The sequence below is a fragment of the Lepidochelys kempii genome, chromosome 9 (assembly GCF_965140265.1).
Source record: "Lepidochelys kempii isolate rLepKem1 chromosome 9, rLepKem1.hap2, whole genome shotgun sequence".
Taxonomy (NCBI): Eukaryota; Metazoa; Chordata; order Testudines; family Cheloniidae; genus Lepidochelys; species Lepidochelys kempii.
Window position 1 is genome coordinate 11,741,878 of NC_133264.1, and position 12,293 is coordinate 11,754,170.

The window sequence follows — 12,293 nt, forward strand, 5'->3', positions numbered from 1 at the left end:
TTGGAATTAATTTGCAAACTGGATACAATTAACTTAGGCTTGAATAAAGACTGGGACTGGATGTGTCATTACACAAAGTAAAACTATTTCCCCTTGTTTATTTCCCTCCCTACTGTTCTTGTCAGGTGCTGGAAATGGCCTACCTTGATTATCACTACAAAAGGTTCCCCCCCACCAAACCCCTACTCTCCCGCTGGTAATAGCTCACCTTTCCTGATCACTCTTGTTACAGTCTGTATGGTAACATCCATTGTTTCATGTTCTCTGTGTATATAAAATCTCCCCACTATATTTTCCACTGTATGAATCCGATGGAGTGAGCTGTAGCTCACGAAAGCTTATGCTCTAATAAATTGGTTAGTCTCTAAGGTGCCACAAGTACTCCTTTTCTTTTTTGGACTTTTAAACTCCCTTTATTCATCTGTGAATGTGAGAGAGAGAATTTCAGGTTGAAAAGTCAACCTTTAATACACACAGAAATGCACACATCTCCTTAGCTGCTCAGAGGGAGATTCCAATTACCCCTATGCCCTGGTCTACACTAGGACTTTAGGTCGAATTTAGCAACGTTAAATCGATTTAAACCTGCACCCGTCCACACAGTGAAGCCCTTTATTTCGACTTAAAGGGCTCTTAAAATCGATTTCCTTACTCCACCCCTGACAAGTGGATTAGCGCTTAAATCGACGTTCCCAGCTCGAATTTGGGGTACTGTGGACACAATTCGATGGTATTGGCCTCCGGGAGCTATCCCAGAGTGCTCCATTCTGACCGCTCTGGACAGCACTCTCAACTCAGATGCACTGGCCAGGTAGACAGGAAAAGAACCGCGAACTTTTGAATCTCATTTCCTGTTTGGCCAGCGTGGCAAGCTGCAGGTGACCATGATGGAGTCCCAGAATCGCAAAAGAGCTCCAGCATGGACCGAACGGGAGGTACGGGATCTGATCGCTGTTTGGGGAGAGGAATCCGTGCTATCAGAACTCCGTTCCAGTTTTCGAAATGCCAAAACCTTTGTGAAAATCTCCCAGGGCATGAAGGACAGAGGCCATAACAGGGACCCGAAGCAGTGCCGCGTGAAACTGAAGGAGCTGAGGCAAGCCTACCAGAAAACCAGAGAGGCGAACAGCCGCTCTGGGTCAGAGCCCCAAACATGCCGCTTCTATGATGAGCTGCATGCCATTTTAGGGGGTTCAGCCACCACTACCCCAGCCGTGTTGTTTGACTCCTTCAATGGAGATGGAGGCAATACGGAAGCAGGTTTTGGGGACGAAGAAGATGAGGAGGAGGAGGAGGTTGTAGATAGCTCACAGCAAGCAAGCGGAGAAACCGGTTTTCCCGACAGCCAGGAATTGTTTCTCACCCTAGACCTGGAGCCAGTACCCCCCGAACCCACCCAAGGCTGCCTCCTGGACCCAGCAGGCGGAGAAGGGACCTCTGGTGAGTGTACCTTTTAAAATGCTATACATGGTTTAAAAGCAAGCATGTGAAAGGATTACTTTGCCCTGGCATTTGTGGTTCTCCTAGATGTAGTCCTAAAGCCTTTGCAAAAGGTTTCTGGGGAGGGCAGCCTTATTTCGTCCTTCATGGTAGGACACTTTATCACTCCAGGCCAGTAACACATACTCGGGAATCACTGTAGAACAAAGCATTGCAGTGTATGTTTGCTGGCATTCAACCAAAATCCGTTCTCTCTCTCTCTGTGTTATCCTCAGGAGAGTGAGATATAATTCATGGTCACCTGGTTGAAATAGGGTGCTTTTCTTCAGGGACACTCAGTATAGCCCATTCCTGCTGGGCTGTTTGCCTGTGGCTGAACAGAAATGTTCCCCGCTGTTAGCCACAGGGAGGGGGGAAGGTTGAGGGGGTAGTCACGCGGTGGGAGGAGGCAAAAATGCGACCTTGTAACGAAAGCACATGTGCTATGTATGTAATGTTAACAGCAAGGTTTACCCTGAAAGAGTGTAGCCACTGTTTTATAAAATGTGTCTTTTTAAATACTGCTGTCCCTTTTTTTTTCTCCACCAGCTGGATGTGTTTCAATGATCACAGGATCTTCTCCTTCCCAGAGGCTAGTGAAGCTTAGAAAGAAAAAAAAACGCACTCGCGATGAAATGTTCTCCGAGCTCATGCTGTCCTCCCACACTGACAGAGCACAGACGAATGCGTGGAGGCAAATAATGTCAGAGTGCAGGAAAGCACAAAATGACCGGGAGGAGAGGTGGAGGGCTGAAGAGAGTAAGTGGCGGGCTGAAGACAGGGCTGAAGCTCAAATGTGGCGGCAGCGTGATGAGAGGAGGCAGGATTCAATGCTGAGGCTGCTGGAGGACCAAACCAGAATGCTCCAGTGTATGGTTGAGCTGCAGCAAAGGCAGCTGGAGCACAGACTGCCACTGCTGCCCCTGTGTAACCAACCGCCCTCCTCCCCAAGTTCCATAGCCTCCACACCCAGACGCCCAAGAACGCGGTGGGGGGGCCTCCAGCCAACCAGCCACTCCACAACAGAGGATTGCCCAAAAAAAAGAAGGCTGTCATTCAATAAATTTTAAAGTTGTAAACTTTTAAAGTGCTGTGCTTAAAGTGCTGTGTGGCATTTTCCTTCCCTCCTCCACCACCCCTCCTGGGATACCTTGGTAGTCATCTCCCTATTTGTGTGATGAATGAATAACGAATGCATGACTGTGAAGCAGCAATGACTTTATTGCCTCTGCAAGCGGTGATTAAAGGGAGGAGGGGAGGGTGGTTAGCTTACAGGGAAGTAGAGTGAACCAAGGGGCGGGGGGTTTCATCAAGGAGAAACAAACAGAACTTTCACACTGTAGCCTGGCCAGTCATGAAACTGGTTTTCAAAGCTTCTCTGATGCGTACCGCGCCCTCCTGAGCTCTTCTAACCGCCCTGGTGTCTGGCTGCGCGTAACCAGCAGCTAGGCGATTTGCCTCAACCTCCCACCCCGCCATAAACGTCTCCCCCTTACTCTCACAGATATTGTGGAGCACACAGCAAGCAGTAATAACAGTGGGAATATTGGTTTCGCTGAGGTCTAAGCGAGTCAGTAAACTGCGCCAGCGCGCCTTTAAACGTCCAAATGCACATTCTACCACCATTCTGCACTTGCTCAGCCTGTAGTTGAACAGCTCCTGACCACTGTCCAGGCTGCCTGTGTACGGCTTCATGAGCCATGGCATTAAGGGGTAGGCTGGGTCCCCAAGGATACATATAGGCATTTCAACATCCCCAACAGTTATTTTCTGGTCTGGGAAGAAAGTCCCTTCCTGCAGCTTTTGAAACAGACCAGAGTTCCTGAAGATGCGAGCGTCATGCACCTTTCCCGGCCATCCCACGTTGATGTTGGTGAAACATCCCTTGTGATCCACCAGAGCTTGCAGCACTATCGAAAAGTACCCCTTGCGGTTTATGTACTCACCGGCTTGGTGCTCCGGTGCCAAGATAGGGATATGGGTTCCGTCTATAGCCCCACCACAGTTAGGGAATCCCATTGCAGCAAAGCCATCCACTATGACCTGCACATTTCCCAGGGTCACTACCCTTGATATCAGCAGATCTTTGATTGCGTGAGCTACTTGCATCACAGCAGCCCCCACAGTAGATTTGCCCACTCCAAATTGATTCCCAACTGACCGGTAGCTGTCTGGCGTTGCAAGCTTCCACAGGGCTATCGCCACTCGCTTCTCAACTGTGAGGGCTGCTCTCATCCTGGTATTCATGCGCTTCAGGGCAGGGGAAAGCAAGTCACAAAGTTCCATGAAAGTGCCCTTACGCATGCGAAAGTTTCGCAGCCACTGGGAATCGTCCCAGACCTGCAACACTATGCGGTCCCACCAGTCTGTGCTTGTTTCCCGAGCCCAGAATCGGCGTTCCACAGCATGAACCTGCCCCATTAGCACCATGATGCATGCATTGGCAGGGCCCATGCTTTCAGAGAAATCTGTGTCCATGTCCTGATCGCTCACGGGACCGTGCTGACGTCGCCTCCTCGCCCGGTATCGCGTTGCCATGTTCTGGTGCTGCATATACTGCTGGATAATGCGTGTGGTGGTTGATGTGCTCCTAATTGCCAAAATGAGCTCAGCGGCCTCCATGCTTGCCTTGGTATGGCGTCCGCACAGAAAAAAGGCGCGGAACGATTGTCTGCCGTTGCTCTGACGGAGGGAGGGGCAACTGACGACACGGCTTACAGGGTTGGCTTCAGGGAGCTAAAATCAACAAAGGGTGTGCCTGTACATCAAGGAGTATTTCAGGCAGGACTGCACGGAGGGTTCCAATAAGAAATGGTGCACCAAAGTTATCGTTGTTATTGGAACAAGGAGGTTAGCCTGGCCTCTGATTGATACATGGCTAGATTAACCTCGCTGCGCCTTCTCTGTGACTGACTGCAGTGTGATCTAGACAGGGGAGGAGGAAAATGAGTACAAAACAAATCTGGTCTATTTCTTGTTCTGACCCACTCCATCTATCCTTTACATCTTTGGCTGGCAGCAGACAAAAAAGGCGCGAAATGATTGTCTGCCCTTGCTTTCACGGGGGGAGGGAGGGTGGGAACGGGGTCCTGACGATATGTACCCAGAACCACCCGCGACAATGTTTTAACCCCATCAGGCATTGGGATATCAACCCAGAATTCCAATGGGCAGCGGAGACTGCGGGAACTGTGGGATAGCTACCCACAGTGCAACGCTCCGGAAGTCGACGCTTGCCTCGGTACTGTGGAAGCGCTCCGCCGAGTTAATGCACTTAATGCACTTAGAGCATTTTCTGTGGGGACACACACACTCGAATATATAAAACCGATTTCAAAAAAACCGACTTCTATAAATTCGACCTAATTTTGTAGTGTAGACATACCCTAAGAGAGGAAATGGAAGGCAGTTCCCCATGTATTGTCTCAACCTAGCAGCAACACTTCTCTGCCTTCTGCTCCCTTGAGCTTTCTTGGTCTGGGACCTAGCAACACCATTTCTCTGACTCCTTCTTTCCACTGCTCTGGGACCGTCTGTGAAGTCAGCCCCCAGGCTCTCACGCACAGCTTCCCTACGTGCACAGCCCTGAAAATCAGAGTATTGGAGGAGTTGCTCTTATTATCATGACAGCTTCTCCTGCACGTGCCAAAATCCTGCAGGAGGACTTGCAATCAATTCATGAGAGTTTAGCAGGGGGAGCTGCCATCCAATCCCCCCCATCACTGTGTTTTGCACCCCCTCAGGCTTCCTCTGGCTCTCACATCCCCTTGCAACTGTAAATCTGCCTCTTGCTCCACCCACGGCCCTGTTCCACCTCACTCACCCCATTCACAGTGGCTGTGCTAGTCCTCTCGGTCCCTGTGTCCCGTCTAGCCGCTTGAACTATAGAGTCATGGCTAGTTTGCCTGTGGACATGGATTCCTTCCATTCAATTAAACAGTGGGAGGTGGTAGCCAATTTTACTAAGGGCAGCCTAGCTTTCACCTGCACACTAACTATAGGGAAATGGTGGCCATCTTGCAGACTTCAGGCCCACTGACAGTAATAGGAAATGGTGGCCATTTTGTTTATGGGAAAATTTACAAGTTTAAAAATGGCTGATGATTGACCCTGGTGATAGTCTAAACAAAAAGAGCTGTCAGCCAGGCTTGCCGAGGTTTCCCTTGCTGCACACTGACAACAGATATTCTAGGCTTCTGAGTGGCAATCCTGAAATCTTATTATATAGATACTAATGTTACAAGGTCACTGAGGTTAGATTGTAACCAATCTAAAAATTGCTACAATATCCAGTGGATAGAAAGAGTGGAATAAGATGAGGTGGTGTTCCTCCAACTGCCAAAAAGCGATGGAGAGCACTGCTCATCCATGCCAGGGAGAGGAGCAGCAGCTACTGCTGCTGTTAGCAAAACAGGCCCAATTTCAATTGAGTCCTATAAGTGCTACTTTAATACAAATAATTAGGGCTGTCAATTAATCAGTTAACTCACATGATTAACTCAAAATTAATTGTGATTAAAAGAATTGCAATTAATCAGTTTTAATCACATTATTAAACAATAGAATACCAATTGAAATTTATTAAATATTTTTATAGCTTTTCTACATTTTCAAATATATTGATTTCAATTACAACACAGAATACAGTGTACACTGCTCACTTTATAGTATTTTTCATTTTTACAGTGCAAATATTTGTAACAAAAGAAATAGTATTTTTCAATTCACCTCATACATGTACTGTAGTTCAGTCTCTTTATCGTGAAAGTGCAACTTCCAAATATAGATTTTTTTTTTTGGGAGGGGGTTATATAACTGCACTCAAAAACAAAACAATGCAAAACTTCAGAGCCTAGAAGTCCACTCAGTCCTACTTCTTGTTCAGCCATTCGCTAAGACAAGTTTATTTACATTTATGGGAGATAATGCTGCCCACTTCTTATTTATGTCACCAGAAAGTGAGAATACGTGTTTGTGAGGGACTTTTGTAGCCGGCATTGCAAGGTATTTATGTGCCAGATATGCTAAACATTCATATGCCCCTTCATGCATCAACCACCATTCTAGAGGACATGTTTCCATGCTGATGATGCTCGTTAAAAAAAAATCCGTTAATTTGTGACTGAACTCTTTGGGGGAGAATTGCAGGTCTCCAGCTCTATTTTACGTGCATTCTGCCATGTATTTCATGTTCTAGCAGTCTCGGCTATTACTCAGCACATGTTCATTTTAAGAACACTTTCGCTGCAGATTTGACAAAATGCAAAGAAGGTACCAATTTGAGATTTCTAAAGATAGCTACAGCACTTGACCCAAGGTTTAAGAACCTGAAGTGCCTTCCAAAATCTGACAGGGATGAGGTGTGGAGCTTGCTTTCAGAAATCTTAAAAGAGCAACACTCCGATGCGGAAACTACAGAACCTGAGCCACTAAAAAAGAAAAATCAACCTTCTGCTGGTGGCATCTGACTCCGATGATGAAAATGAACATGCGTTGGTCCGCACAGAGCTATAGAGCAGAACCCGTCATCAGCATGGATGCATGTCCTCTGGAATGGTGATAGAAGCATGAAGGAATATATGAATCTTTCGTGCATCTGGCATGTAAATATCTTGCAATGCCAGCTACAACAGTGCCATGAGAACACCTGTTCTCACTTTCAGGTGACATTGTGAACAAGAAGCAGGCAGCATTATCTCCCGCAAATGTAAACAACTTATTTGTCTGAGTGATTGGCTGAACAAGAAATAGGACTGAGTGGACTTGTAAGTTTACATTGTTTTATTTTTGATTGCAGTTATTTTTTTGTACATAAATTCTACATTTGTAAGTTCAACTTTCATATGATAGAGATTGCACTACAGTGCTTGTACTAGGTGAATTGAAAAATACAATTGTTTTTTACAGTTCACATATTTGTAATAAAAATAGTGAGCACTGTACTCTTTGTATTGTTATAATTGAAATCAATATATTTGAAAATGTAGAAAACATCCAAAAATATTTAAATAAATGGTATTCTATTGTTGTTTAACAGTGCGATTAATCGCATGAGAGTCCTACAAATAATGTTTCTGCTAAGTGCTATACAAATACATAGGAAGAGCCATTCCCTGCTCTGAGAGCTTACAGTCTAACTAGATGAGACAGACAAAGGTGGGAGGGGAAAACAGAGGCACTCAGAGGTGAAGTGATTTGCCCATAATCATACAAAAGGTCAGAAGCAGAACCAGGAAGAGAACTTAGGTTTGAGCCACAGTCTAGTGTCCTACCCATAGACACATGCTGTCCTGGGGTTCCCCCCTCTAGTTTACCCTTTGGGAATAGTTCTTGTTTCTAATAATTAAATGTTAGTGGTGGTCCATCAGCACCAATACGCTAAATACAGAAGTATGTGTGTGTGTGTTTTTCCCCCCAGGGCTAGGCACTTGGGGAAGCTGTTTGTGAGAGCCTAGAGGGTGGGACTGAGCACATAGACTTGCCCTGCCACTGAGCCCTGACTTCATCTATGGCCCTAGTGCAGTGAGAGGGTCCTGGAGCAGCAGGTGCGGGGTGTCAGGGAAACTCGTGCTGCTGGATGTCAGGAAGAGAAAGCTGGGGACAAGAGGAGGCAGAGAAATGTTGCTGCTGGGTCAAGACCATAATAGAACTGCCTTCTATGTCCTATCTTAGGGGGTGATGTGAGGAGGGATGGATAGCCAGACTCTCTCATTGTTTTTGAGCACACAAGGAGAACTGTGCTGTTATCTAGGTTGTTGATGAACAACAAAGTTTGGGCCTAATAACACAGCTGAAAACTCTTAGGGTGAAATCCTGGTCCTATTGAAATCAATGGGGAAAACTCCCAGATTGCTAAGATCAACAGAGACTTTCACCAAGTTTCTGATACGGTTTTAAAAAAACAAAAACAAAAAAAAACCCAAACAACCCACCAGAGCAAACAATCTACCCAGGACATGTCTGTTTCTTGTTTAAAAAGATTTAAACTTTGATCATGTACTATACTAATAAAACACTTTGTGAACAAAGCAATCTACTGATTTAGGCACTTTTATCTGCCATTATCAGGGTATAATTTAGAACCCAATTATTTCAGGTGCTCTGCACCCTCTGAGAGTTGCTAAATGCCTCCTGTTAGGTTGAAAATTGAAATTCAAGGTGCTTAGCACATCTCAGGATTAGCCCTCCAAAGTGGGCCTGAATCAGCCCCACTTTGGGTGAAATCCTAGCCCTATTTAAGTAAATGGGAGGTTTGCTATTGATTTCATTTTTAAATTTTGGAGCAAATTGTGTACTTCTTTCTGTATTAAGTCTTATTCATTACAGTTTTGTTATAAACTTGTTACTTTTATTAACTTGTAGATATCTTCTTTAAGATGCTGTCTCTTTTCTTTAGAGCTCCTGTATTACGACTGAAGAGCTCAATTATCACTGGAAAATCAATTCCAATTTTGTCCCAGTTATCTGTGTGCATCTTTTAATTTTGAAAACACTTATTGCTTAATATTTGTTGCAAAACAAAACCACTTTAGATATCTGCATTGTGACATCACATAAATATCTAATGTTAATTAAACAGGTGACAACTTCAGAGCTGAAGTGTGCTATAGCAAAATATGGAAGCTGGATGGCTCAATGAACATTGTGTTTTGAATTATAGCTACTAAGCAGTGACATTTGGAAGATTTCCAAGTACCATAGCTTTCTTCTGGCCTGTAAATTGTGGAATGAGCCCAGTTTGCAACATTTATAGCTTAGATGAGTTTTTTTCACCCCAGCACTATCCCTATATTTGTTGGGCTTGTCTTTGCAACTGAAATGGATTGTAGACTCATATGATCATTTTCACTTCTTTAGGATACAGGCCCCATGTTTCAAAAAAGCTTTATTCCATTCTTGTCTGCTTGATTTTTATACACAGAAATTTCCTGAGGTGATGAAAATACCAAGAGCATAAATGAATGGAATATTTTCTTTTTTTGGTTCAATTTTTATTGGGAATCCTCTATTAAAAGCAGCCATACTGGTCAGACCAATGGTCCATCTAGCCTAGTATCTTGTCTTTCAACAAGCTGCTTCATAGGGAATTAAAAGAAAAGGGAAATTATAGAGTAATCCATCCTGTCATTCTCTCCAAGCTTCTGGCAGTTAGAGGCTAGGGAAGCCCAGAGCATGGGGTTGTATCCCTGTCCATCTTGGCTAATAGCCATTGATGGACTTATCTATCCATCCTCTATATTACACTGGGGAAGTAGCTAGGACTTACCATTATAGCGGGATCATAGCTCCTCCAGGAGCTAAGAACAGTGGGGGCTGTCAGACTAATAATGATTAACCCTTTACTAAAATATTAATCATTTATTAACAATTTATAAATGGAACCTTACTCTGAAGTATGACCACTATTTGTATTCCAGTAGTCCCTAGAGGGGCTAATCAAAATGGGCATCATTGTGCCAGGCACTGCGAGATTAAAGTACTTTATGGATTTCTGTTTTAAAGCTTTAGCTTGCTTCCCGTGAGCAGAAGCTACAGTTGATGAAGGACAACCTCTGTTATGGAAGATGTCAGTCTATTTGGTGATCACTGAATACCCAATGGCACTTTTAACAAGAGACAGGATGTTAACTATGGGATCCAGGCCAAATCCTTATTCTGATAAGTGCATTTTAACTATCTACATTCCAGCAACTGAATAGGATATTCTGCACTTCTTCTTCTCAAATATCATGCATAGTCACTCTAGGGTGAGAAACAGCTGCCTAGTTTCAACCCACAGGTGGCTGTATATGGATTTAAGTGTTCCATATTTTAGCCACATGATAGGGTGGGTTAAGTAATTCATGTATTTTAAAAGATGCATAATTTATGCATTTGGTTGAGATCTTCAAAGACGGGATTTGGACTCACTGGTCCTATTAAAATTAATAGGAATTGAATATCTAAATCCCTTATGCATCTTTGAAAAAAATCTCATTTAACTCAAGGTAGCCTTCTCCCCCGCAAGGCCACAAAGGGTCCTGGCTAACAAAACTGCTTTTCATTTGGCATGGCCAGGGCTGTATGTGGAGGGGGATACTCATTCTAATAGTAAATATGGCAGGCGATCAGCTTGGCTTAACGGTGAAATCCTAGCAGATATTAAACATAAAAAAGAAGCTTACAAGAAGTGGAAGGTTGGACATATGACCAGGGAAGAGTATAAAAATATTGCTTGGGCATGTAGGAATGAAATCAGGAGGGCCAAATCGCACCTGGAGCTGCAGCTAGCGAGAGATGTTAAGAGTAACAAGAAGGGTTTCTTCAGGTATGTTGGCAACAAGAAGAAAGCCAAGGAAAGTGTGAGCCCCTTAATGAATGAGGGAGGCAACCTAGTGACAGAGGATGTGGAAAAAGCTAATGTACTCAATGCTTTTTTGCCTCTGTCTTCACTAACAAGGTCAGCTCCCAGACTGCTGCGCTGGGCATCACAACATGGGGAATAGATGGCCAGCCCTCTGTGGAGAAAGAGGTGGTTAGGGACTATTTAGAAAAGCTGGACGTGCACAAGTCCATGGGGCCGGATGAGTTGCATCCGAGAGTGCTAAAGGAACTGGCGGCTGTGATTGCAGAGCCATTGGCCATTATCTTTGAAAACTCGTGGTGAACGGGGGAAGTCCCGGATGACTGGAAAAAGGCTAATGTAGTGCCAATCTTTAAAAAAGGGAAGAAGGAGGATCCTGGGAACTACAGGCCAGTCAGCCTCACTTCAGTCCCTGGAAAAATCATGGAGCAGGTCCTCAAAGAATCAATCCTGAAGTACTTACATGAGAGGAAAGTGATCAGGAACAGTCAGCCTGGATTCACCAAGGGAAGGTCATGCTTGACTAATCTAATCGCCTTCTATGATGAGATTACTGGTTCTGTGGATAAAGGGAAAGCAGTGGATGTATTGTTTCTTGACTTTAGCAAAGCTTTTGACACGGTCTCCCACAGTATTCTTGTCAGCAAGTTAAAGAAGTACGGGCTGGATGATGCACTATAAGGTGGGTAGAAAGTTGGCTAGATTGTCGGGCTCAATGGGTAGTGATCAATGGCTCCATGTCTAGTTGGCAGCCGGTGTCAAGTGGAGTGCCCCAGGGGTCGGTCCTGGGGCCGGTTTTGTTCAATATCTTCATAAATGATCTGGAGGATGGTGTGGATTGCACTCTCAGCAAATTTGCGGATGATACTAAACTGGGAGGAGTGGTAGATACGCTGGAGGGCAGGGATAGGATATAGAGGGACCTAGACAAATTGGAGGATTGGGCCAAAAGAAATCTGATGAGGTTCAATAAGGATAAGTGCAGGGTCCTGCACTTAAGATGGAAGAATCCCATGCACTGTTACAGACTCGGGACCAAGTGGCTAGGCAGCAGTTCTGCGGAAAAGGACCTAGGGGTTACAGTGGATGAGAAGCTGGATATGAGGCAGCAGTGTGCCCTTGTTGCCAAGAAGGCCAATGGCATTTTGGGATGTATAAGTAGGGGCATAGCGAGCAGATCGAGGGACATGATCGTCCCCCTGTATTCGACATTGGTGAGGCCTCATCTGGAGTACGGTGTCCAGTTTTGGGCCCCACACTACAAGAAGGATGTGGATAAATTGGAAAGAGTCCAGCGAAGGGCAACAAAAAATGATTAGGGGTCTGGAACACATGACTTATGAGGAGAGGCTGAGGGAACTGGGATTGTTTAGTCTGCAGAAGAGAAGAATGAGGGGGGATTTGATAGCTGCTTTCAACTACCTGAAAGGGGGTTCCAGAGAGGATGGTTCTAGACTATTCTCAGTGGTAC

General features: G+C 44.9%; 1 protein-coding gene and 1 long non-coding RNA gene across 2 annotated transcripts in view; both read left to right on the top strand.

The window, feature by feature from the left end:
- Positions 1-12,293, top strand: part of LOC140917151 (uncharacterized) — a 31,164-nt gene that overhangs the window by 9,435 nt on the left and 9,436 nt on the right. The gene's annotated exons all lie outside the window — the stretch shown is intronic.
- Positions 885-2,662, top strand: LOC140916968 (uncharacterized). The gene is made up of 2 exons (XM_073358866.1): positions 885-1,440; positions 2,029-2,662. The coding sequence occupies exons 1-2, from the start codon at positions 885-887 to the stop codon at positions 2,547-2,549; spliced, it is 1,077 nt and encodes a 358-aa protein (XP_073214967.1). The 3' UTR covers positions 2,550-2,662.

Bases quoted from the DNA above. Each gene is read 5' to 3' on its own strand.
- LOC140916968 (XM_073358866.1), top strand. From the start codon at position 885: ATGATGGAGTCCCAGAATCGCAAAAGAGCTCCAGCATGGACCGAACGG. The intron at 1,441-2,028 runs GTGAGTGTACCT...TTTCTCCACCAG, and splicing joins AGGCGGAGAAGGGACCTCTG to CTGGATGTGTTTCAATGATC.